Source organism: Camelus bactrianus, chromosome 22, assembly GCF_048773025.1.
Source record: "Camelus bactrianus isolate YW-2024 breed Bactrian camel chromosome 22, ASM4877302v1, whole genome shotgun sequence".
Classification (NCBI taxonomy): domain Eukaryota; kingdom Metazoa; phylum Chordata; class Mammalia; order Artiodactyla; family Camelidae; genus Camelus; species Camelus bactrianus.
In genome coordinates, this window is record NC_133560.1 from 22,897,194 (window position 1) to 22,925,131 (window position 27,938).

A 27,938-nucleotide genomic window follows, 5' to 3' on the forward strand; every position below is an offset into this window, starting at 1 on the left:
GTAGCAATGAGAAACAGGAGACCATCTAAATGTGCATGAAAATGGGCAATGGCAAAATATAACTTCTTCATATCGTGTAACCTAGATATATGCAGCAGCAGCCAAAAAGAAAGATGTGGATCTATATACAATGATGTGGAAAAACTCCCTAGGAAATATTATTGACTAAAGGACAAGTTGAGAATAAACTGAAGAGTATGAAATACTTTATGTTACAACATAACTACAGCTAAAAATCATATAAACATCTTACATATAAGACAGACATAAGACACTAGAAGGTGGAGAAAAGAAAGATAGGACAGGGACCTTGGGGCCCAGGGAGCTACAAAATGGTGAGTTCTGTGCCTCATAGATCCCAGGCTTGGAATGAAGAGGCTGCAATGAGAAACACCAGTGGGTACAGACACACACACACACACACACACACACACACACACACACACACAAAAGTTCCCTAGAAAACCCTGCTCTTCCTATCCAAAAGACCAGAAAAGAGACTGCTTAGCCTAGCAAAACAGAAAATATTTCAACAGTAACTGCCCTAATCCAACCAAACACCACAGAGAGAAACTGGCCACACCTTTATCTTCATCAGCAAAGGTCAAGTGGGAAGCCCAGACCTCTACTCTTGCTCAGGTGTAATGGGCTCTAACAGAGAAGAAACTTGGGCTTTTATCACACTCAGCAGTAAAACCCTCTCCACCATCTGGGAAGCACCAAAAAGGCTTCTTTACAACCTCATCTCAGGGCAGTGTAAGCAGAAGTCTCACGGTGAGTGAGAACTTCCAACACCACCCAGCAGTAGCAAGGTATCCCTCTCCCACTGGAGGGTCCATGGAGCCCAAGTGGGAAACCTGGATTTCCAATTTCACTTGCCAGCAACAAGATTGCAGCACACTTCCTCTCCCCTAGCATGATGCCAAAGGAGCCTGCCAGAATGAAAAACTTTCATAAAATCCAGAGTTTCAAAATACAATACCTTAAATATCTAGGATACAATCAAAAATCATTGTTATATCAAGAACCAGGAAAATTGCCACTCAACATGACACAGATGTTAGAATTATCTGGAATATATTTGAAAGCAGCCGTCATAAAAAAATATTCCAATGAACAATTACTAACAAACTTTTCTGAGACAAATTTAAAACTAGAAAGTCTCAGCAAAGAATTTTTAAAAACCTTGACAAAGAAACATGACATAACAAAGACCTAAATGGAAATATTAGGTCTAAAAAAGACAAACTTACATGAAAACTCTACTGGGTGGGTTGAATGGCAGAAAGAGGACAAGAGAGAGGGGGAAAAACAGTGAACTAGAAAACAGAACAAGATAGTTTACTAAATCTGAACAACAGAGAGAAAATAGACTTCCAAAAAACCAACAGAATATCAGGGACCTATGGGACAATAACAAAACCTAGTATTTCCATCACTGAATTCCAGAGGAACATAAATAACATGAAACTGAGAAATCATTCAAAGAAAAAAATGACTAAAAATTATTTAAATTTTCCAAAAGACAAAAACATAGAGATTCAAACAGCTGAGGAAATTCCAAATAGGATAAACTCAAAGAAATCCAAGCCAAGATATATCGCAATCAACTTTTGAAAATAAAAGACAAAGAAAAGTCTTGAAACAGTAAGAGTGATACTTTCTTCCATAAGGGAAAAATTATTTGAATGTCACCTAATTTTTAAATTAGAAACCATGGGTTCTAGAGGAATGTAGCACAATATTTTCAAGTGTTGAAAGAAAAGAACTGTCATCCCAGAATTTTATATTCAGAAATAATATCCTTCAGGAATTAAGGTGAATTCAAGACATCTTTTTTTAAGTGAAATTTACTTTTTCCTAAATATTAAACAGGTGGTGTTATGATTAATTACATCCCCCCAAAATTCATATGCTGAATGTGTAACCACCCTTCATGTGACTGGAGAGGGTCTTTTAGGAGTAATTAAGTTATATGAAGTCATTAGATTGAAGCCCTAATTGATAGGATTGGTGTCCTTAGAAGAAGAGGAAGAGACACCAATGACATTGACCCTCTCTCTCTCTCCCTCTCTCTCCCCTGCCTCCAAAGGAAAGGTCATGTGAGGACACAGCAGGAAGGTGGCCATTTACAGAAATCAATCCTGCCATCTCCTTGATGTTGGATATCCAGCCTCCAAAACTGACAAAATGAATTTCTGTTGTTAAGTCACCCAGTTTATGCTATATTGCTATGGAAGACCTAGCAAACTAATACATATGGACACAAAAAAACAAAGATGACAGGGAGGGTATAGCTCAGTGATAGAGTGCATGATTGGCATGCACAAGTTCTGGGTTCAATCCCCAGTACCTCCATTAAAACAAACAAACAAGCAAGCAAGCAAACAGACAAACCAACCTAATTACTCCCCCCCCCCAAAAAGTGAAAAATAAATGTAAACAAGGAAAATCATCCTAACTCTACCACAAGGAATTTTGGAAATTTTGTGGAGTTTTTCTCATCATTTAAAACATGTCAGGAATGTTTTCCTTTATCATTAAATGAATCTAAAATGTTTTTGAATGTTGTCAAAGAATTAAAGCTTCTTAATTTTTGACCTGCCAGGGTTTAGGGATGCGGTAACATGAAAAAGAACTTTAAGGTGATGAAATATTTATGAATCTTGATTGCAGTGACAGTTATAGGAATCTACACATGTGATAAAATGACATGGAACTATACACACACATTGTACAAATGTCTATTTTTTTGGTTCAAATATTTGACTATCATTACATAAAATGTAACCTTTGCAGGAAAATGGGTAAAGGTATATAGAAAGTCTTGAGACTATTTTTGCAAATATCTGTAAATTTGTATTTATTTCAAAATAAAAAACTTAAAAATAAAAGTTGGAGGATCCTCAAATAGTTAAAAATAGGGCTACCACAAAATCCAACAATTCCACTTCAGGGTACTTATCTGAAGAAAATGAAAACACTCATGCAAAAAGATATATCCACCCCCGTGCTTATTGCAGTGTTATTTACAATAGCCAAGATGTTGAAACAAGCTAAACAGACAAATGAATGGATGAAAAAATATAGTATATATATACAAGGGAATATTATTCAGCCATGAAAAACAATGGGGTGGGGTACATAGCTCAGTAGAAGAGCACATGCTTGGCATGCACAAGGTCCTGGCTTCCATCCCCAGTTCCCCCTTTAAAGGAGAGGAAAGAAAAGAAAAACAATGAAATCTTGCTATTTGCAACAGCATGGAGGGACCTTAAGGATATTAGGCTAAGTGAAAAAAAAAAGATGATAGAGAAAGACAAATACTGTATAATCTCACTAATATGTGGAGTCTTAAAAAACCACCACAACAACAACAAGGTCATAGATACAGAAAACTGATGGCTGCCAGAGATGGAAGGGGGAGGGGAGTGGATGAAATGGATGAAGGGAGTCAGAAGGAACAAACTTCCAGTTACAAAATAAATAACTCACGAGGATAGATTATACAGCATGGCAACTATAGTTAATAAGACTGTATTGCACGTTTGAAAGTTGCTAACAGAATAGATGTTAAAAGTTTTCATCCTAAGAAAAAATTTGTGACTATATATGGTGACAGATGTTAACTAGAATCCTTAAGGTGATCATTTTACAATACATACAAATATCAAATAATGAAGTTATACAGCTGAAACTGATATGTTATAGGTCAATTTTACCTCAATTTTAAAAATGACTATAAATAGATATTTTTATTCACTTTGACCTAATGTTTCCATTTCAGGCAAAATGACAGAGTGTTCATGTTCAGGAGATCTTTTAATACACATTATCATATCTTCATATGAAAAAGATTTTAAAACCATCCTCAAAGAGGAGGCTTTCAACACAAAAATTAGTAATGCTATGCAAATACGTAAAAAATGGAACAGCAGTTTCTGAGAAGTTAATCATAGGGAATTTTAGGGAGAAAAAGAACCCAGACCAGTGGTTTCCTAAGTCAGTTCCTTCAGGGCACACGTTATACTTAAAAGAGGAGGGCTTTTCAGCACACATACACCAAGATCAGACATCTTCCACGGCTGACCTTGCTGGTCTCTGCACCATGGGAAACGCATACCTAAGGCTGCTGCCAGGTGGGTAGAATTATAACAATGGTGATAGACAGGTGAAGCTATCCTGGACCCTCTGGGTGACTTGAGAATATTCTCACCTCTTGCTTAGTATCTGGCTTATTTTCCCACTATTTCTATAAGGGACAACGGGATAAAATTTTAAGAATATTACTTGTTTATATTAACTTTCAAAGGAGAAAGCTGGTGAAATTTATACCTAGCGAAACATGAGGACTTCACAGAGAGTTCTCATTTTACCTCCTGTACCCAGTTTCCCTAGAGAAACAGACCACTAAGGTGAAATATATGTATATCTCACTTATATGTGGAATTCCCTTTTGAGGAGAAGGGAATTCTGCTCACAGAATGCCACGGACGTTTAGTTTGTTTCAGTATCTTGGCTATTGTAAATAACACTGGCTCACATGGATAGGATGACAGACTCTAAGTGGTCCAGTTGTTGCCTATGGGGGGGATCTCATTCTTTTGCACCCATAGTGGTTTTCATACCACATAGCTTGTTCAGTGACCCATTTCTCAGGATCAAGGGGAAAGGCTATGCCCTCAGTGCACTATAGGAGGGCCAGGAGCTCATTTGGAAGGAACCACAGAAGCCGTGGATGCTGTACCTGGAGAGGCCACTTGACCAAGGGATGGCGGCTCTACCTGCAGGGGCCTTAGTTCTCACACCCCACCTGTCCGCAACTCCCAGTCTTTTGTTTCCAGGGCTCCATGCCCTGCTGACATCACTGGGAGCTGGGGCTCAGACTTTGGGCTGTCAGACTCCAATACCCATGCTCTTCTTGTATGCCCTGAAACATGTACCTTAAGCAGGAGGGGTGATCCTAGAAAGAAATCCTCAAAGAAGATTTCCGCCATTGCCAGAGATGTAAGAACCTAAGGATGGGCAAAGCACACCAATCTGAAAACTTTTTCTCTTAATATGCATCCCCTCCACGGGGAGAGGCTGGAGTTCCTAAGATGTGTCCCTGTCATCAGCTGTCTGTATATAGTGTTCCCTTATGTGCAGCACCTGAGGCTCCATAAGGACTGTGTCTGTTAATGACTAATTCCTCGGGGAGTCCCATGAGATAAAGGAGACAGACCAAGTCCTTGATTCTGAGTAACATACAAGAGCCTAGAGGATGCTGCTGGAGAGTGGTAGGCTGAATGGTCAGGGTCACCTCCCCGGGAAGCACTGGCCATGGAGACATTAGATTTGGAGCTAAATCTGTCCTCTTTGTTATCTGTCCATTTTTTCAGGCCCAGGACTCTTGATGCTGCTGTTTTTGCCATTAGGATCTTCATCCCTGAGCACTGGATGTGAGTCTGCCCGTCCAATCCCATTAGTGATATAATTTGGGAAGTGCAAGCTGGGGTCTCGGTCCTCTCACCAACAATGGTGGCAAAATAGTCTCGTTCAGCACAGAAGTCTCAGAGATGGTCCTCTGGGGATAAGAGAACCTGCTGCTTCCACCTCCAAATTGACCGGAGTTTTCTGACACTTCATCTTCCAGGGGCAGCCATCTCTCTCTTCCCTCCTCTCCTCTGCTCTTGGACACCCAGAAAGCAGCTGGTTTCATCCAGTCCCTGAGCCTTCTGACTATGTCTCCATCCCCCCTGCTTCTTCCCCACAGCCTGTGCTCACTGGTGCCCACTGAACCCTCCATGTGTATGTGCCACTGCTTGTCACTGCATCCTGGGATTCAATTCTTCATCTGGGGAAAATTCGCCAACTCTTGGAGAGTTGTGATGTCATAGAGGTTTGGGGTGTTGGAAACACACACAGAGATTTGGGGGTGACTATGCAGCATCCAGAGCTCTCAGCCCTGGGAGCAGCACAGAAGCATTTTGTCAAGAATAAGAGAGAGGTGGCAGTGCAGGGACATACGAGGGAAGTGGGCAGTCCAGTTTTTGTCATTAGCAGCTAGAGTTTAACATCGTAGAGCCAGGCTACCTGGATTCAAAGTCTAGCTCTACAACTGACTGGCTCTCTGACATTTAGGAAATCATTTTTTCTCTCTTTGCTTCATTTTGCTCATCTGTAGAGTGGGGATAATCATCATATCTACCCCCTATATTTAGGGTGACATTTAGTATTTACTTATATGGGGGAAAAAAGGTAAAGACTAGTACAGAGCAGACTGGCAACAAACAGAAGCTATTATTATTGTTATTGCTGTAATTATTTTTATTATTACTATGATTACCACCATTATTATTATTTTCATAGCACAAATAAAAGGGAGAAATAATGAAAGACACAAGAAGAAATAAACCTCCAGGGCCAGGGTCTGGAAGCTCAGACTCTACTACCAGCTCAAGCTGGCCAGGAATCCTGCCTTGCTCATAACTCGTTTCCTGCGTCATCCTCACAGCAGACCCATGGGGCATGCAGAGGGACCACTGCTTTTTTCCCCCACCTTCACCTATTTGCCAACCCCCAATCTCTCATGTCTGGCGACCAGTGATCTGCTCTCTGTATCTATGAGTTCAGGTTTTAAAAATTCCATGTATAAGTAAGATCACATAGTATTTCCCTTTTTCTGTCTATCTTATTATACTTAGCATAATACCTTCAAGGTCCACCCATGTTGTCACAAATGGCAGGATCTTCTTCTTTTATGACTAAGTAATATTCCATTGTGTACATATATCCCTTTTTCATTCTCCATTCATTTGTCAACGGACACTTAGGTTGCTTCCATGTCTTGGCTATTGTAAATAATGTTGTAGTTAACCTGAGGGTGTAGATATCTCTTCAAGACAGTGATTTCATTTCCATTGAATGAATACCTGGTCATATTATAGATTTGTTTTCAATTTCTTAAGGAACCTCTATAGTTTCCAATTTACCTTCCCACTATAGTGACCAACGGTTCCTTTTCACCACATCCTCCCCATCACTTATTATTTATCTTTTTGACGATCGCCATTCTAACAAGTGTGAGGGAATATCTCACAGTGGTTTTGATTCGCACTTCCCTCATGATTAATGACGTTGAGTACCTTTTCATGTACCTCTTGGGCCACCTGGATATCTTCTTTGGGAAAATGTCCATTGAGATCTTCTACACCTTTTTAAATGCATTATTTGGTCTTTTGCTATAGAGTTGTATGAGTTTTTACATATTTTTGATGTTAACCTCTTATAAGATATGTACTTGAAAATATTTTCTCCAAACTGTAGGTTGCCTTTTCATCTTGTTGATGGTTTCCTAGTCCCATTAGTCTATTTTTACTTTTGTTGCGTTTGCTTTTGGAGTCAAATCCAAAAAATCATTGCCAAGACTGACAGCAATGAGCTTACACTCTGTGTTTTCTTTTATGAATTTTATGATTTCAGGGTAGCATCGTTTTCTAAATTATCAAATTTGGGCTCAAAGAGATTGAGTGACTGGTCCAAAGCCACACAGTTAATAAGGTGGAAGAACCAAATCCAGATCTAAAACTAAGGAGTTTTTAATCTTCAGCACAATAGAATCATAAAATGAAACTGTAATACTTAAATGACTAAGACAGAAAATTTTATGTGCATTTTACTACAATTTTTAAATCAGGGAAGGAAATTATAGTGTTTTAATATCAAGAAATGCTCTTCATCTACTCATAATAGTCTTAGATAAATATTTATTAGTAATAAAAGAAAATACTCAATACACAGAAAAGATGGGCAAAAAATACCCCTAAAATTGTCCAGTAGTCTAAGCAGTAGGCATATTGGTGATTTTCTTTGTTTTCATTTTTTACATTTTCTTTGTTTCCTAAGCATCCATGTGTTATTTAATATTGGGGAAAGTAAATTTTATCAGAGAAAAATAGATGTTTTATTAGTGTCCAGCCCTTCCATGACCCTAGAGGTATCCTAAAGTTTCCTGTGCACATTTGCACTTGTGTGTCTCATGGAGATTTGCAGACAGGGTGAACATGGAGAAGAGATCCTACTGTTAGTGTAACTGGATCCAAGCTCCTTTTGGGGAGGGCACTTGTTAGGTGAGGAATTTCCAAACTTCCTGTCCTCCCATTCCACACACCTCACTCCCAACTGTCCCCTACTCAACTCCACTCCCTTCCATCATCCTTGTGGACAGGGCTCCAGACATTGCCATCATCTGAGAAAAAAGGAGGAAGTCCCATTGCCCAGGTTGGGGATGAACCTGAATCCTTCAGATGTGTGTCCCTCCTTCTTGGACTCATGTCCTGGTTCTGACACTGTCAACTTGGGCTTGGGGCCTCAGAGGGACATCCTTGAGATCAGAGAAGAAGCTCTTATCTGGGGGAGACCAGTTGCCTACCCTGACTCATCATGGCCTTGGGGGTCCTTTCAAGCTAGAAAAGTCTTTGATTCCTTGATTGGAACGTACAAAGGACAAACTCTCCTGTATTTTGACTCACTTTACATCCCTGATTCTTACTATGTTGTTGTTATTCTTAGTCAGTGGTGTCCAGCTCCTGCTCTGTGGTTCCCTGCACTACTCAAAGGAGCCCTGGCTCTTGGGCATCTTTCCTCCTATGCACAGAGAACAGGGAGAGATAAAATGCCAGAAAATACCCCCTGTGACTTGGCTGTGAGCAGTTTTGTCCTGCTTTCTCATTTCACTTCCATGACAGGCTCTGATAAAATGGGATTCCTCCAGGAGTGCAGGTAGCAAGACTCTCCCAAACACATCCTGAGGCGTCTTGAAAAGGCCTGGCATTGGGAGCTGGTGGAGTGCCTGCTGAGGACTGCAGGATATACTTGAGCTACTCTGAGTAAAGGGATCAGGGGGTGTGGAAGCCAACAATGGCAGGAGCCTGACCACCTGGCTCTATCCTCAGTTGTGACCGATGAGTGTTACCCTAGACAGTCGCCCAGCCGTGACTCCCTTCATTTCCTCAGTATCAAGGGTAGCTTGAATGGAGCTCACCCTCAGGTCCCAAGTGATGCAAACAGCACCACAAGGGAGGGTCTTAAACTGATTCAGTGCCTCTGTCTAGCTCAAATAGCCTGCAGAGGGGATGCAGACCTCCTTTCAGCCCATCAGGCACAGCAGAGTGTCTGAATCTAGGTGGCTTCAGACCCAACCAGAGAGCAGAAATGAGCAGAACAGTCAGCAGACTTTCTAGAGTAGCTGGCTCCTGCCAAGACCAGTCTCTGGAGTGCCACCCAGTAGCTGAGTCCTGTCCTTTCCTTATGTCAGGGTCAGGATGCAGGCCAGTGTCTCTCTGCCTTGTGGGAACTCACACCTTCGGGAGTGACTCTGTATCCTGTTATGTTCCAGACATCAAGGCATGTGATTCACACATGACAGCGTCCTGTGGATTATATGCAGATTGTCTGAACACGAAAGGCAGCTACTGCATGTGCAACCCAGGTTACAAGATTGTTTCTGAGGCAGCGTTGTTCAGGAATGAGAGCAAGAACAAGTGTCAAGGTAAGGAGCACCCCAAGTATTCCATCTTCTCATCGATGAGGTTTAGGGTCACTTTCTCTAGGCATCAAAGGGCCATCCTGGACACCTACCTGGTGTCCCATCCCTTCGCCAACACCAAGGCTCAGAACCCTCCACAGAGCGCCACTTCTGCAATTTTGGATCATCCCACTTGCCACCTGGCACCATATTTTTGTAAAAGAGGGATGCTATTCAAATATGCTCTCAATATCCGTCCTCCTGTTTATCACTGGCTGTCAGGATAAGACGTTCCCTTAATTAAGCCCACATGGGATTGGCCATTCCAAGAGCCACCTCAGAGCACCCTGGCTATGATGGACCCAGGAACCCCATCCAGAAGTGTGGGTGAGGGGAGATTCAAGGGTGGACTCGTCTTCCCCAGTGGGTCTTGTACCTGACCAACAACTACATCTGGAGGAGATGGCTCCTGGCATCCTAACCCGATTCTTTTGCCACTCAGCCTTCATCTATTTCCCAGAGCAAGGCTTCATCCTGATTCTGCCCAGGAGTTTCAATTCATAGGTCTGTGGGTAATTCGAGTGACAAGGACTCAGGAGGATGCTATGTTTGGATGGGCAGGTTGACATGGACCATGCCATGCACACTCAGAAAGCCCAGTGAATGGAAAAGGCTCCCATCTGGATCAGATGGAAAGAGAAGGTATCACTGGGGACATTTCACCATCCCAAAATTCTACTGAGGTGGTCTGCCAAGGCATGATGTTGACCCAGACCATTTAGGGACAGAAAATGGAAGCTAAGCCCCACTCCTCAGGGTCCACAGGTCTATATGGGAGGCCAAGGGCCAAGAAGACACAAATATCTGTATTCCTTGCCCATGAGCACCTGTTCCCCTCTTCAGCCACCCAGCCCACATTCAGGGCTGGCCTTGCTCAGATGTTGATTCTCACTACTTCCTGCCAGTCCAGAGGATGCCTTCCTATGGATCAGAAAAGGCACCCACACTGCCCCAAGGCTAAATGTCTGGAAACAGACCCCACTGTCCACCCCAGTCTGGCCCCCACTGTCCAGGTGTCCCTGGCCTGACTAGCATCATCTTCATTCTCCTAATCCCTTCCTACAAGCCCCTTGAAGGGCCTGGCTCAGGAATGGGTCTTGATCCAGCTCCGTGGAGCTGGAGTCTCAAAGTTAACGTGGATGGGAGACCGCTGTTCCACCAGGGTCACCAAGATCCCAAGGAGACCTCAGGCAGTAAGCAGCCACCCTGGGGGAGTCAGGACAAAGGCTGGGAACAAAGAGGGATCTTGCTCAAGAAATGGAGCATATTTTCTGCACTTGGTTCCCAGGAAGCCACACCACAGCCTTTGTCCAAATCCTCAGGCTGGGACACAGGTGGCTGTGATGTCCACACCCTCATGGGAGCTGCCCGCAGGAGCAGCTCAGAGGCTGATAGACTGGGGGGACTCAGGTCACTTCCATCCACAGCTGGACAGCAGAGCATCTAGGCCACCACATTCACCCATAGGAAGTCCACATGAAGAACAAAAGACACTCACCAGCAAGGAGACAACAGGGCCTACTCAAAGCACATTTCTGCTTCTGCCAGAGAACAAAGAACCTGTACATGGGCAAGGGCACAACAATATGAAGACTTTCTCCTTCAAGATTTTTCCCCTCCATTGGGAGAGGTTAGAGTTTCTAAGATATTTCCCTGTCATCAGCTGTCTGTGTATATTGTCCCTGTACTTACAGCAGCAGAGGTTCCAGGAGGGCTATGCCTGTCAGAAGCTGACTCCTCAGGGAGATGGATGGGAAAGGCTGAGCCCCCCACTCCAAGTAAAGTGCAGGAGCCTTGGTGATGCTTCAGGAAATCAGTGGGCAGCAGGGATGGAGCCACATACTAAGGAGGCAATGGCCATGGGAACGGGGTTGAAACTGGAGTTGGAATCTTCTCTCATCATCTCTGTGTTTCTTCCCCAGAACTCTTGGTTCTGCTGCTGTTGACATTGGGATCTGAAGATCAGAGAACCAGAGGTGAGTCTATCCAGCCAACCCCATTCGCGACATAAGCTGGGGAGTGTATACTGGGGTCTGAGTCCTCTCACCAGCAATGGGGCATGGGGAAGGAGGCTTATTCTGCAAGTGGGCTCAGAGGCAGTCCTCTGAGGATTAAGAGATAGTTTCTTCCTTCTTAAATGTCCAGGATTTTTGTTCTCCTCTTCAAATGGCAGCCATCCCTTCCTTCCTTCCCCTCCTCTACTTTTGAAACCTTGTCTGGCAGCGAGCCTCCTCCCTTCCTTGGGCCTTCTGAAGTGATCTGTGTCCCCCCAGCCTCAGTCCCAGCAGTCTGTGCCAGGTAGGGTCCTCCTACAAATTCCAAATGTGTCAGTGCCAACACCCTTCTCCCACTCCGGGATTCAGTTCTTCCTCTGGGTCAATCTTCACCAGCCCCGTGGAGAGTTGTGTTAGTACAGAGGCTTTGGGTGTTGGAAGTGCATACAGAATTTGGGAGGGAGATTGTGGGGCATCCAGAGCATCAACTATGCAAGCAGCACAGAAGCATTTTGTCAAGGTTAAGAGAGCGGTTACAGTGCAGGGAAGTATAAGGAAAGTGAACAATCAGGCTTTCATGATCAGCGGGAAGTGTTGAGAGCTTACGCAGTGGAGCTGAACTACCTGGGTTCAAAGCCGAGCTCTACAATGGCCTGGCTCTCTGTTATTTAGGAAACTATTTGTCCTCTCTTTGCCTCATTCTGCTTATCTGTAAATTATGGACAATCGTTGTATCTACCCTACGTGGGTGGTGTTAGATTTTAAATTTTCCTGTGTAAAGAACAAGTAAAGACTAGTACAAAGCAAATTGCCAACAAATGAAAGCTATTATAATTTTTACTGCATTATTATTATTATTATTATTATTATTATTATTATTATTATTATTATTATTATTATTATTATTATTATTATTATTATTATCACTATTACTATTTGCATGGCACAAAGAATGGGAGGAAATATTGAAAGCAAAGGAGGAAAGAAACACCCAGGGCTTGGAAACTCAGGCTCTCTTACTAGCTTGCACCCACAGTGAACTTCTGCCCACTCACCATCATGGTTTCTCACCTCGCCCCTCACAGCAGACCCAGGAGGCAAGCAGAACTAGCACTGCTTTTATTTTCCACTTCACTCATTTCAGCCACACCCCAAAACCCCCACCTCTGGCAACCACCTGTCTGTTCTCTGAATCTCTGAGTTCTATTTATTTTTTAGCTTCCACATACGAATAAGATAATACACTATTTCTCTTATGTTTCTGACTTACTTCACTTAGCATAATGCCCTCAAGGTCCATTTATATTATTGCAAAATGGCAGGATTTGCTTCTCTTTCTTGGCTGAGTAATACTTCAGTATATCCATATACCATTTTTTCATCATCTGTTCAGTTATCAATGGACACTTGGGTTGTTTCCATATCTTGGCTACCATAAATAATGCTGCAGTGAACATGGAGTACATGTATCTTTTTGACTAATGTTTTTGTTTTCTTCAAATAAATAACTAGAAATGCAATTGCTGGATCACATGATAGTTCTATTTTCCACATTTTAAGGAACCTCCATGCTGTTTTCCATAGTGGCTAAACCAATTTACGTTTCCACCAGCTGTGCACAAGAGTTCCCTTTTCTGCACATCTTCGCCAGCACTTGTTAGATCTTGTTTTTTTTGATGGCAGCAATTCTAACAGATGTGAGGTGATATCTCATTGTGGCTTTGATTTGCATTTCTCTGATGATTTGTGGTGTTGAGCATCTTTTCATGTGTCTGCTGGGCATTTGTATGCCTACTTTAGAAAAATGTCTATACAGATCCTCTAAACATTTTTTAATCAAACTATTTGTGTTTTCCACTATTGAGCTGTATCAGTTCTTATATATTCATTGTTGACCATTTATAAGATATGTAATTTCCAACCTCTTCTCCAAAATTGTAGGTTGCCTTTTCATTTTGTTGATTGTTTCTGTTCCTGTGCAGAAGCTTTTTAGTTTGATGTAGTCCCATTTGTTTTTTATTTTTTGCCTTTGCTTTTGGAGCCAAATCTGGGAAATCATTGTGAAGTCCAATGTCAAGGAGCTTACTCTCTATTTTCTTCCAGGACTTTTATAGTATAGGGTAGCATCATTTTTTTAAATGATCATCATTGGACACAAAGAGATTGAGTCACTAACCCAAAGTCACACAATTATAAGGTAGTAGATAGTGGGACCTAGATCCAAGTCTAAAACGAAAGGCTGTTTTGTTCTACAACAATATAAGATCATAAATGGAAATTACATTACTCTAAAATGTTTAATATGGTAAATTTTATGTTATGTGAATTACCGCAAGTTGAAAGTGGTAGGAAATGAAATTATAAGGGTTTTATACCAAGAAATACTCTTCATCTACTCATAATAGTCTTAGATGCATATTTATGGTTAATAAAGGAAACCACTACCAATATGTTTGAAATAAGGAGAAAAAAATATCCCTACAAACTTCCTGAAGTCTCCATAGTAGACTCATCAGTGATTTTCTTTCCTTTTTCTACATTTTGATTCCTAAGTACCCATGTGTTATGTAATATAAGGGAAGATTAAACTTTATCAGGGAAAATAAAGACGCTGTGATTAATGCCCAGCCCATCCATGACCTTAGAGGTATTCCTAGAGGTTGCTTTGTGCATTCGCATGTGTGTGTCTCATGGAGATTTGGAAACTGTTGAATGTAGAGAGGAGATCCTGTTGCTAATGGAACTGGATCCCAGGTCCTTCCTGGGAGCACACTTGTCAGGTTGGAGAATTTCCCATCCTCCTGTCTTCCCGTCCTGGCACTCATTTCCAACTACCCCCAATTCAACTCCACCTTATGCCGTCAACCTTTAAGACAGGTCTCTAGCTATTGCCACCATCTGAGTAGAGAGAAGGAAGTCCCAATGCCCAGGTGGGGCCTGAACATGAACCCCTCAGGTGTGCATCCCTCCCTTTCCATTCAGTCCCTGGTACTGACACCCATACCTGGGTGTGTGGCTTTAAAAGGGAAATTCAGAGGTGCAGAGAACGCTGATCTAGGGGAGACCAGTCGCCTGCCCTTACTCATCATGATGCCCTGAGTCCTTCAGGAACTAAAGTCATTGGTCCCCTGTTTGGAATGTTCACAGTCAAACATTCTGTCCCTTCATATTGATTCATTCTTGTGACCATCATTCTGATTAAACTGTTGTTTTTAGCAAACAACGTCCAGCCCTCACTTTGCGGTCCCTGAGTTCCTCAATGGGGATCTGGCTCATGGGCATCTTTCCTCTCATATTCATAGAACAAGGAGAAATAAGATGCCAGAAAATATCCCCTGAACCCCCCCATAGTGGGGCCACTTCTGGAAGTTCAAAATACCCCCTCTGCCTACCTAGCATCTTATTTTCATAAAATACAAGAGAAGGATGCCATTCAAGATCTTTTCGGGACTCACAGCAAATTGTGTTCCAGGGCAACAGACATCTTCTTCCCCATTATCACTGACTGTCAGGATGAGACCTTCCCCTACTGGATCCCACGTGGATTCAGAATCCCCAGGGTCACTCTCACACCTCACAGACCATGATGGATCTGGGGACCCTGTCCAGAAATGCAGGAGTGAGGAGATTCTAGGGCAAGCCCACCTTCCCAAGAGAACCCTGTGACTGCCAACAGCACTAACACCCTAATCCACTTCTCAGCTGCTCACCCTATTACCCTGCATGAGGCTCCACCTTGATCTATTCAATAATTTCAGTTCTCAAGCTTAACAGCAGCTCATCTGGAGGATGTTGTGTTGGGTCTGAGCAGGATGACATAGGACCCCCAACATCCACACTTGGAGATTTGGGTAAATGGACGAGGCTCACGTCTGGACCAGATAGCAACAGAGACGGTCTCCAGGACCCACTGCACAAGGACCAACCTTTGCCCAAGGAGGTCAGCCCAGGCCCCATGGGGACCCAGACCTCTGGGGGACAGAAGATGAAGACTAAGCACCACTGGTGGGGGACCACAGGTCAGTATCCCTGGTAGGAGTGCAAGAGGCCAGATTATAGAAATGCCTGCCACCCCTCACCCATCAGTCCCTGCTCTCCTCTCCAGCCAGCCTGGCCTCACCCACCATTGGCTTTCCTTACATTTGGATTTTCACCACTTCCTGCCAGTACAGGGGATGCCTTCCTGGGGATCAAAAAAAGACACGCAAGGCTGCCTGGACGGACAGCAGCCCCCACTGTCCTCCTTGACCTGGTGCCATGGTCTGGGTGGTCCTGGTCTGTCCAGCATCATTCCTGCCCATGCCCTGGAGCTTCATCCCTAGAGAATCTGGCTCAGGTTCATCTTAGTCCATTTTCATCGACTCTGATGTGTCAGACTTAGTAGGAATGGAGAGCACTACCTTGACAGGGTCGTCAGGATTCCAAGTAGAATCTAGCCAGTGTGCAGCTACCCTATAGAGTTAGGACTACGGCCATTACTGGGAGCAAAGATGAATCCTGGCCAGGAAATGCAGAATTTGCCCTGCACTCAGCTTCCAAGATGGCCCACTATGGCCTTCCTCCAAATGCTCAGGATGGGACACAGGTAGTAAGATATCACCAGCCTGCCTGGGAGCTGCCCAGGGAGACTGAGTGCATCCAGGCTGGCAGACAGGTAGGATCTGGGCTGATTCCATGCACATTTGGACAAGAGAGCATCTAGGCCATATTCACCGATAGGAATAAGGTAACTTATTCCTTAATCCTTATCTTCTTATTCACTCCACGTGAATAAGAAAAGACATCCACACACCAGGGAGGAAACTGTGAGGCCTTCAAAAGCTTTTAAGTCAAAGAAGGATCCCTGAATAAAACAAAGACAATCTGAAAAAGTAGAAGACTTGACCTGACCCCAGACCCTGCCCATACACACACACGCGCACACACACACACACACACACACACACACACACGTGCGCTCATATCTAATGAACTACTATCTTGTTCACTGCAGCGATCTCCTTCCCCACCTGGATGGCACCGCTTGGAATCAAAAGCAAGGTGAGTGGCCCAGCAGAAATCAGGAGGCAAGAAATCCCTCTGTGAAGCCCATTCATTGCCCCCAGGGTCCTCCACACTTGCATGAAGCTCTCTGACCCCCTCATCTCCTTCTCCCCAGACACTCTCCAGCTTCTTTAACAGAGTCAAGGTTCTGAGTGAAAATTTCAAGTCATCCTCAGTTCAGAACACTATTCAGGTAAGGGCAGGACCCAGGGGAGGCAAGGTAGAGGCATCCCATAGAAGCCCAGGGAAGATTTAGTCTGGGAGAAGACAGACTCCCAACACAATGGCGCACTGCTCCAAGGACCCGCCTCTCTCAGGGTGTGGAGGAAGAGCGGACAATCAGGAATTTGTATTCACTGTTAGACAGCCACGTGCACCTACTAACATTTCCTCTTGTTGTTCCTGGATATTAAGTTTATGTCATCCTTGACATTGATGAACAGGGTTGACCTCTGAGTGGCTGGATTCCAGGGGCAAAAACCACTCAGGGAATCCCATCTGTTACCACCTTTATCACCCAAATAGTCCCTTGGCTCTATTCTCTCCGATTGAGTGGGTAACCTCTCATGCAGCCTCTCAAGTGCATGGGCTACTGGGTCTGTGTCCTCATCCTCCCAGGACCTCATACAGGAGGTGGATGACATGCTGGAGACCCCTGGAGACCTGAGAACCCTGCCCCGATCAGAGCAGCATTTTGTGGCCTCTAACCTGCTCTTTGGCTTGGAGGATGTACTAAGAGGGCTGAGTAAGGCCCTGCACAATGGGTCATTGAACTTCAGTTCATCTTCAGGCACAGGTAAGTACCTGGGACTTCCCTGCAGGCTTTTTCTCTTCCCCTTCTGAGTTCTTTCTTCTCCCAACCTCACTGGAGTCAAGTGATCAGGCTTGTGTATCCTGTTACTCTAATAAGTAAAAATAAAAGTTTTTTAAAAATGAATTATGCTACGTGAAGTAGTCAGACAAAAACAAATACCATATTATCTCACTTGTATGTGGAATTAAAAGAAAACGAACACCAAACTCTTCGATACAGAGAACAGATTGGTGGTTACCAGAAACCAGGACGAAAGTCCAGGGAATGATGAAAGGGGTTCAAAGGTACAAACTTCCAGTTATAAAATAAATAAGTCATGGAGATGTAATGTACAACATGGCAAATATAGTCAGTAATACTGTAGTGCATATTTTAAGTTACTATGAATGTAATCTTAAAAGTTCTTATTATAAATAAAACCTGTGTGAGGTAGGGTGCTGAATTCCTTCTTTTGCTTGTGGATAGCCAGATGTTCCACCACCATCAATTGAAAAGATTATATCTTCCCTATTGAAGGATCTTGACACCCCTGTTGAAAATCAATTGACCATGGATGTATTGATTTACTTCTGGACTCAATTCTATCTTATTTGTCTCAATGTCTATTCTTATGCCAGTACCATGCTGTTTTAATACTGTAGATTGGTAGTAAGTTTGGAAATCAGAAATTATATCTCCTCCATATTTGTATTTCATTTTCAAAATTGGTTTGGGTATCTGGGCCACTTGTAATTCCCTGTGAATATTAGGATTAGCTTTCCATTTCTGGGAAAAAAAATAATTAAATCATGCCAGAATATTGATTTGGACTACACGGAATCTGTAGATCACTTTAGGAACTATTGCCATTTTAACAATATTAAGTCTTCCAATCCATGAACATGGGATGTCTCATGATTTATTTAGGGTTTTTAATTTCAACAATCTTTTGTAGTTTTCAATGTGTAAGTCTTGAAATTCCTTAGATAAAGTTTTTCCTAATATTTTGTTGAATATTTGCATATCTATGTTCATAATAGATATTGGTCTATAGGTTTTCTATCTTGTGATGTCTTTATCTTGTTTTGTTTTTAGGATAGTGATATCCTCATAGAATTATTTATGTGGTGTTCCTTTCTCTCCTATTCTGTGGAGGCGTTTACCAAGACTTAGTGCTAATTCTTCCATAAATGGCTGGGAGAATTCTCCAGAGAAGCCATCTGTTCTCTGCTTTTCATTTTGGGAAGTTTTTTGATACTGAAATAATCTACTTACCTGTTACCATATTGTTCTGATTTTCTATATTCTTAAGTCACTTTTGGTATTTTGTGTGTCTCTCAGAATTTCCCCATTTCATCTAAGTTGCCTAACATGTTGTATTATTGCTCATAATGCTCTATTATAATCCTTTGTAAATTCAAATGATATGTATGTATACCATTATTATCTGTACCAGATGTTTTTACTTATAACAAATAATATCATTATTTGTATATTATATATTATGAAATATGTAAGGTATTTATATATTTATACATATTACATAATATAAAAATACATTTATTTTCATATATATAAATAATATATTATGTCAAGCTCTGCAGGTACAGTTATTAATCTAACTCCCTTATATAACCCCCACAACTCTTAGAGCTGTCCCTGGAGGTGTTGGAGGAAGGAAACAGGAATATCACCTTGATTCAGAATCAGATAAAGATGATGCTGACCTGGGATACAGTGCATGAATCTAATGACTCAGGTAATGGCTCAGGCAGGGAAAAGGTCACTGAGGCCTCATAGTAGGAAAAGACGCCCAAAATGTGACAAATAGAAAATTAAAGTTTAAAGGGAGCTGAGGGGTGTGGTGGGGCCACAGGAAAGAGTTCATCTAAAGAAGGGATCATGTTGGCACCCAAGATGTCAACCTTGTCCTTGTCCTGCAGGCCCTGTTGTGGTGGGCCTTGTCTCCACACCAGGGATGGGAAAGTTGCTGGAAGAAGTCCCCCTGGCCCTGGATGAGACACACAAGGGTTTGCTGCAGGAACTCCCCTCCATCCTGTTGTCAGATGTCATCTCCGCCTTTATCAGCAACAATAATACCCAGAACCTCAGCTCCCCAGTCACCTTTGTCTTCCAACATGTGAGTCCTGGAGAGGTGGAGCTGTGGGTATCAGGGAGGACTGAGTACTGCTCACAGTGTTGGGGTTCGGGGTAGCTCCCCATGGGTGCATCATCTATCCCAGAAAGCCCTTGCACACAAGCCAGCTTGGGTCAGCATTTCTGAGCATCAGATCTACCAGCTCACACCTACTTCCTGTTCCTATAGTCAGTGATCCCTGGGCCAAGGCAGGAAGTGTTCTGTGCCTCCTGGGAGCATGGCCAGAATGGAAATGGTCATTGGGCCACCAAAGGCTGCAGGACGGTGGGCACCAGAGACAACAGCACCACCTGCCAATGCACCCACCTCAGCACCTTTGCCGTCCTCATGGCCCACTACGAAGTGCAGGTGAGAGCCGTCAAAGGGGCTGCCTTTAGTGTCTACTGCCGTGTAACTAATCTTCACACCTGTAACACCTGGGAAAAAACCACAGATTTATTGTCTTGCAGTTCCTGCAGGTCGGCAATATGACATGGCATAGCTGGGATGTCTGCTCGGGGTCTTACAAGGCTGAAATCATTATGTCAGCCAGGACTGTATTCTCTTCTGGGGCTTGGGGAATCTCCTCTAAGCTCCCTGATTTCTGGCAGAATTCAGTTCCTTGTGGTGGTAGGTCTGAGGTCTCTTTTTCTTGCTACCAGGCAGCATGGGACAAGGCTCAACTCCTATGGCCGCCTGCATTCTTTTCACGTGGGCCTCTCCTGGGCTGTCTCATGGTGTGTCATTGTTCTTACCTGGAGACCAGCAGGAGAAACTCCCTCACATCAAAACTCTCTCAAACTTTGATACTGTTTTCCAAGAAAATCCCAAATCTTTTAAAAGCTTGCCTGATTAAGTCAGGCCCACCCAGGATAAACTTTCTTAAACTCAGTTAATGCGGGACGTGAATTCCATCTGCAAAATCCCTTCACAGCAGCATTTAAATTGGCATTTGACTTTAAACTTGGAAGTCGTTATGTGTACCCCACAGGATGGGGATATGGTTGTCAATGAGAATTCTGCTTACCACAGGGGCTGCAGCAGGGAAGATTTAGTGATGGTGGAAGTCAGAGGGGACCAGGGAAGCCAATGAGTACAGATGAGTCAGGAGCTATCTTTGTCTCTTCCCCTGCTTAGGTGAGGTGCTTACTTTCCCTGGTTCACCAAAACCAAAAAATCTCCGATGGCCTTTAATAATGCGGAATTTACTGAAATAAAAGTAGCACTCACATGAAAGTAAGCATGAAAAGGATCATAGTACAATGGTCAGAACTCTTAGGAGACCTCAGAGCTTGCAGAACATTCCAAGTCCATGCTTCCTCCAGCCATGTCACTAGATATCACAATAGTCATACTTTTATTTACATACTGTTTTACATTTATTGAAAAGTTAAAATATTTGAGTTTTAAATTCCAGCAGAACAGGAGAGGAAACAGGAGCTCCATCATACTCCTAATTGCAGACACCCAGTTCCTTTTGCTTCAACACTCAAAGTTGTTAGTTTCTCCTGCACATTTCTACAGACATTTTATATCTATATAAAAATAATGCATGTACTTCTTCATTGGTTCTCCTTTTTTCACACACTTAAGAGAGTATTCTCTTCCAGTCTACAAAGAAGAGCTCCATTATTTTTTTGGCCACATTTAATTTCATTGTGTGAATGTGCTATAAATTACATACCAAGGCCTCTCATAGTGGGCATTTTTGTTAGATTATTTGCTGTTACAAATCATGTTGAGACTGTTTACATTTACCTCATTATTCTCATGTTTGAATATGCAGTTAGGATGGAGATTGGTTCAAATTCATAATTGCGTTTTTGTAGATATTTCCGTGTTTCAACATCGTGTGGTCACACCTGTGAACACTGCCACAGGTATTATGTAAAGGTGTGTGATTCCCCACACCCTCACCACAAGGTTACTGTTAAATTTTTGGATGTTTACCCATCTGAGAGGTAAATATAGTATCTAGAAAAATTTTATGTCTTTTTTTGTCTTTAGCAGAATGGAACATCTTTATTTAGGAGTCATGAGTATTTCCATCCCTGGGAACAATTTGTTCACATCCTTGGTGTATATGTCTATTGGCTTGTTGATATACTTCTTATGGATTTCGAGGAGCTCTTTATATATTTTATTCATGAAATCAAAAATTCTCAAAATTTACAATGCATCAAAGTCATCTGGAGGGCTTGTTATTTATTTTTAACATTTCATTCCTAAACAAAATCAAACTGACAGACATGTTGCAAAAATGAAAAAAAGTGCTAATGATACCCAATTGCTCTTTCTTCAGGTGCACCTACTTTGAATATTTTTACCTCCATTTACTTTATTGTTTGCATTTCGCTCTCTCCCTCCTACCCTCTGTCCCTGCTGGTTACATTGAAATAGAATTGGTGGGTATTTTTTTCTCCATATATTTAAGATTATTTGCAAAAAGAGGCAGGGAAATATGAATTTAAAGCTACCACCATTGTCAAAGTATAGTAGTTTTCTTCCTTTAACCAAGGGTCCAGTTCTCAATCTGAAAAGATAGTGACCAACCAGGAACAGGTATGCAGGGATGAGGTGAGTGGAGTCCGTGCTGGGGAGTTGATAGCTGGATATTGAGTCTCCACATACAGACTCTGTCTGCAGCATCACATGATGGGGGTGGAGGATGGTGCTCAAGTGGAGATTCATGCCTATGTGAACCTCTCATGGTAACACATAAGCTTAGTCATTCCCAAAAGTTTAAAGGAAAATAAGCCCCGATGAATTCTAGGGCTTGATCTTGACTAAGGACTCTCCTTAGCCTCCAATTCTTCCAATCTGAATTAATCATTCAGATCCCATAAAATTCTAACACTCACAACCTGGAGAAAGTTATCCATAAACATCACAAATTTACCTTATTCCTTCATTTCTGAATTTTCTACACCAAAAAGTAAGAATTAAAATGGTGGAAGGGTCATTACTCCAGAGCAGGAAAGTGTGACTGTGGTCTCCTCTTTGCTGGGTCCCAGGAGGAGGATCCTGCGCTGGCTGTGATCACCTACGTGGGGCTGGGCCTCTCTCTGCTGTGCCTCCTCCTGGTGGCCCTCACCTTCCTGCTGTGCAAAGCCATCCGGAACACCAGCACCTCGCTCCACCTGCAGCTCTCGATCTGCCTCTTCCTGGCCCACCTGCTCTTCCTCACAGCCATAGACCAAACCCAGCCCAAGGTACTAATACTTTCTCAAAAGGCCCCCTGCCCTGCCCCAGGGGATGTGAGTTCATGAAGCCATGCTGCTTTGGACACTTTAATAAGATGGCCCTGGGTCCTAGGTAGGGTTAGATGAGTAAGTAGCCAATTTCACATTGACCAACACAACTAGAAGACAAACCCTCTCTTAACTCCTTCATATACACCAGCGTTTTCCCCAGTGGCAAAGTATAGGAGAGGTCCCGGGGCTGTGCCCCACCCTGACAGCCCCGCCTGGTGACACCTCCCTCCTTCCCCAGGTGCTGTGCGCCATCGTAGCCGGTGCCTTACACTACCTCTACCTGGCCGCCTTCACCTGGATGCTGCTGGAGGGCCTGCACCTCTTCCTCACTGCACGCAACCTGACGGTGGTCAACTACTCCGGTGTGAACAGGTTCATGAAGTGGTTGATGTTCCCTGTGGGCTACGGAGTCCCGGCTGTGATTGTGGCCATTTCTGCAGCATCCAGGCCAAATCTTTACGGAACACCCACCCGGTAAAAGCAAATTTTCATTGTCCTTATCTTCTCCAGCATGACCATGGTATTACAGAACCCATGTAACCCTTTAACTTCACCAGAATATGATAGGCAGAGAAAAACTCAGTAACCACTGCCAAGACACATTTCTGGTTCATGACTGTATTCATTGATGCAACTGCTTTTCAGTCTTTAAGATTTGTTTTAAATGTTAATTATGTATTATATTAACAAGTATATGTTTATGTAATGTTAATTAGACATTTTATTAATAATCATACACTAATCTCTCTTAATGATACATTAATAATTACAAATTAATATATAGGGAGGGAGGGTGTAGCTCAGTGGTAGAGTGCATGCCTAGCATGCACAAGGTTCTAGATTCAATCCCCAGTACCTCCATTAAATAAATAAACCTAATTACCTCCACATCCCACCCCAAATTTTTTTAATTAATATATGATTAAATTAATGAGGTGATTGTTTTTGATCCTTTACAGTTAATTACTTTAAATATTATATATAAATGACTGTAATACTTACTATTAATAGTATCTCATGTATGAGTAAATTTATATTAATACCATATTCATTCTATTAATATCATATTCATTGCTTTAATTAACTTCCAATTATGCAAGATAAATAAGACCAGGAGATCTAGTACAGAGCATAGTGCCTATAACTAATAATGTTGTATTGTATACTTAAAATTTGCTGAGATGGTAGATCTTATGTGAAGTATTCTTATCAAAAAAAGCAATAATAATAATAACAATAATAAAGGAGAAGAAAGAAAACTTTGGGGATGAGGGATATGTTTATTTATCTTTATCCTCAAAGGCCAATATATTCTTGGATCTCCTTCCATTTCTCTCAGATGCTGGCTCCAGACAGACAAAGGATTTATATGGAGCTTTCTTGGCCCCGTCTGCACCATCTTCTCTGTGAGTAACAGATAGCATCAGAGCATTCTTCCCGGCAAGCTAAGTGTCAACCAAAGAGCAGGGGTATAAGGAGGGTTATGGGCAGGGTGATCAGTTATTCTAGTTTGCTCAGGAATAAGGGGGCTCCCAGGATGCAAGAATTTCTGTTTTAAAACCAGGATTGGGGTGGGGGGTCCTGAGATATAGGCCTTTCAATGTTAAAACATGGAAATTCCAATGCAAACTGGGACAAGTAGGTCACCCTGGTTACAGAACAAGAATGTCCCTGAGTTACTGGGTGTTTGGTCAGATTTTCTATGACTGTTGTGAAATACAAAACCTTCCTACCTAGTTGGTGGATGAGGTGTTGTGTGAGCCAAGAGGAGGGTTTAGCTGATGTGGATGTATTCAATATGCCTTCTGGTGTTTCTGCAGATTAATCTAGCTATCTTCCTGGTAACCTTCTGGATTGTGAAAAAGAAGCTCTCCTCACTCAACAGTGATGTGTCCACTCTCCAGAACACTAGGTGAGATGGATCAGAGATACAGGTTGCCCCAGACACAAAGTGTGGTCCCGGAGCAAGGCCATACAGTTCCAGGCTCCTGTTATCCTTTCACAGAGATTCTGAGGGGACTTGAGGAGAGATATGCAGCCACCCACCTTAGGAGGCAGCTCGGATGCTGTGATTTGCTACTGACACCCACGTCAAAAACATTCCATTTGTCCACAACCCAAGAACGAAACTACCTCAGCTACAGAAAGAAATGACTTTGTTCTGATTTTTGTTTTTGAAGGATTACTTCTGTGGCCCTATGAGAGAGGTCCTGAGAACATTTACATCTTTGTAAACCACTGAGGAAATTACATAACTGACCCAGAGCTCAGCATGCACTTTCATGCCCACAATTTTGCCTATGCACCTTCCTCTATTCTTACCCACTCTTCCTCCTGGTGAAATCAAGTTTTTTACCCATATACCACATCTTCTAAGAGGCAAGGGATGTCCTTTGCCTTCTTCAACTTTTCAGAGAATGAATTGTTTCTATTCTGGGCAAGGCATGCTCTGGGTCAGTTCATGGAAGGGAAAAAGATAGGGGGGACAGGGGCAGAGGAACCTCACACTTCACAAATATAATAATTAACCATTTGGTTTTTGTCTTTCCCCAAGACTGTAAGGTCTGGGAAGACAGAAATCTTCCTCTGTTATTTTTAATGGGCAGGCCAGGCACACAATCAGGTGCACAGAATATCTCAGTAATGTCAGTTGGTTGAAATTGGGGATATTCATACAACATCATAATAGTACTAAAACCCACATTATGAAGCGTCACTACCAAGTGGAGTCCAATTCAAAATGCCATCCTGGAACTAAACAGCATTTCTTTTAGAAAACCAATGACCATAAAGGTCAGAGTGGCCACAACTCAGTCAGAGGCATCCACAGAGTAGAGAAGAAATGGCCTTGATTGCATTGCTTGGGGTACATCACAAGCCTCATTTCTCCTCCTGCCCAGGATGCTGACATTTAAAGCAACAGCTCAGCTCTTCATCTTGGGCTGCACATGGTGTCTGGGAATCCTGCAGGTGGGACCAGCTGCCCACGTCATGGCCTACCTCTTCACCATCCTCAACAGCCTACAGGGGGTCTCCATCTTCCTGGTGTACTGCCTCCTCAGCCAGCAGGTACCACGGTCTGACTCCCACTCAGGACTCTTCCCATCCTCACTCCTCCCACTGATCTGACCCAGAGCATTTGCCTCTACAGGTCCGAGAGGAATACAGGAAGTTGTTCAAAGGGATCAAGAAAACCAAAGATGAGTCTGAGGTGTACACACTCTCCAGCAAGACCATGTCTGATCCCTCTAAACACAGTGTGGTAAGATCATGCATCGCTCCCAGAGCATTTTGCTAACTGATCCATTGAACAGCACATGCCTGTCACACTGGACAACTGGGCGTAAAGCAGGTGATACCCTACGATGGCTCACACTGTTTTACACCTAGACTCGCCCAAAGCATTTCTCTGTCATGAAAGGTGGTCTTCCTCTACTTCTGCTCATTGTCTTTCTATGCTCACCTTGAGTCTTGTACAGATCCACTTATTCCTCACCTGGGCAGATTGCTCATTTTGTGTAACATGGTGCATATGCTTTTTCATTTTACTTGGTGGGAAAATACAAAACACTTAACAGAGGCAGAGAATGGTCCTATGGTAAGTTCAATAAGCAGAAACTAATGATCTCAAGCAGTGAGGCACAAGCTTCTCAGAGTCACAGGACCAGCCTTTAATCCATGTCATTCCATGCTATCCCTCTATATAAAGAAGAGGAAATACATGGTTTACATCATCATAAAAGTAAAGTGAAATAAGGATTGAGTTAGTTTAGAGAATTTCCTTAAAAGGATGCAGTTATTCTGGGTATTTGCAACACACACAATCAATGCAGAACCAAGCAGGAGAATCACAGGGTGCATAGGAGAGATCCTGGCAATGTGAATCATACCGAGCATTTGTATTTTCCAGCTTACAAAAACTTTTCTCATATTTTTTGTTCATGTGTTCTTCATATCAGCACTTGGAGGTAAATATTATTATGTTCCTATTTGATAGCTGAAAGAAAAGTGAGATCTATGGGGTCTACATGAATTGTGCAAGGACTTCAGCAGATCCTTTCCTCCCATCATTCATGAGCCCAACACCCTGCCTGGCAAGCCTTCTGCATTTTCCTCATCCACTTGCTTTTCCACCCTGTACACCTGCCTCTTCCAAAAATATCCATTCCTTGAATATCCCTTCCTTCTAACTCTTTCCTCGCCCCAGGAGATGTTCCTACCAACTTCTTCACAGAGAAAATCAACTCAGCAGGATGAAACAAGGTTAACTTTCTGTTTGCAAAAATGCCAGTCATTTGGCATCTGGTTCATTCTCTCCTCCCTCTATCTTATTATCACAGAGAGACAAAATGTGCTTCCTACCCTTTAAGACTAATCCCTGCACCTACATTTGATTCCCGATACTCTTGATTTCCCAATTACTTAACCTTTTACATATCTTCTTTGGGGAAATATCAATTCAAATCCTTTCCCTATTTGTATTGATTCATTTTATTTTTATTGATAAGTTATACAAATTCTATATTCTGAATACATATTCTTGCCAGATATATGATTTGTAATTCATTTCTCCCATTCCAGGAGTTGACATTTTACTTTCTTGGTAGTGTTCTTTGATGTACAAGCATTTGTAATTTTGGAGAAGTCCTGTTCTCTATTTTTTGTTTCAATTCTTGTGGACCCCTTGAAGTCCCTAAACTCTAAGATGTGCTTGTCAATTTCTGAGGAAAAAAATTACCTGAGATACTGATAAGGATTGTATTGAATCTGTTGGTCACTTTGGGGAATACCACCATATTAACTATATGGTCCGCCAATCCATGAACATGGGCTGTTATTCCATTTCCTTAGGTTTTGTTGGATGTCTTTTGACAGTCTTTCATACTTAGTGTAAAAGTCTTGCACTTTTTAACACAGTATCATTTTTTACACATTCCTTCTCAGGATAATTAAATTAACAGCTAAACCAGATGAACTTGCAGCCCAGATGATGAGGAAAATTCTGAAATATCATCATTGGTGAAAAAGTCTTTTTTTTTTAAAGTTTTTAAAAATACTTCTACACATTTATCACAAGTAGATCATCATGGGACCGTTGTGGAAGGAAGTGTGCAGGAATGTTTGACATCCAGTTGCTGGAGAATTTTGG

The 27,938-nt window shown here is 42.5% G+C and overlaps 1 protein-coding gene across 1 annotated transcript; it reads left to right on the forward strand.

Annotated features, from left to right (window-relative positions):
- Window positions 1-644: 644 nt before the first annotated feature.
- Window positions 645-26,087, forward strand: LOC105074571 (adhesion G protein-coupled receptor E2). Its single transcript, XM_074350002.1, has 17 exons — window positions 645-774; window positions 5,382-5,441; window positions 9,380-9,532; window positions 11,491-11,544; window positions 15,321-15,581; window positions 16,556-16,602; window positions 16,721-16,798; window positions 17,224-17,401; window positions 19,050-19,157; window positions 19,342-19,538; window positions 19,725-19,904; window positions 22,550-22,747; window positions 23,028-23,263; window positions 24,129-24,195; window positions 24,610-24,701; window positions 25,690-25,858; window positions 25,941-26,087. Exons 1-17 carry the CDS (start codon window positions 645-647, stop codon window positions 26,085-26,087), a joined length of 2,355 nt encoding a protein of 784 aa, XP_074206103.1.
- Window positions 26,088-27,938: the final 1,851 nt, after the last annotated feature.

Coding starts and splice junctions, on each gene's coding strand:
- LOC105074571 (XM_074350002.1), top strand. CDS start 645: ATGGGCTCTAACAGAGAAGAAACTTGGGCTTTTATCACACTCAGCAGT. Junction 775..5,381: donor GTGTAAGCAGAAGTCTCACG/GTGAGTGAGAAC, acceptor CCATTTTTTCAG/GCCCAGGACTCTTGATGCTG. Junction 24,196..24,609: donor CCGTCTGCACCATCTTCTCT/GTGAGTAACAGA, acceptor GTGTTTCTGCAG/ATTAATCTAGCTATCTTCCT.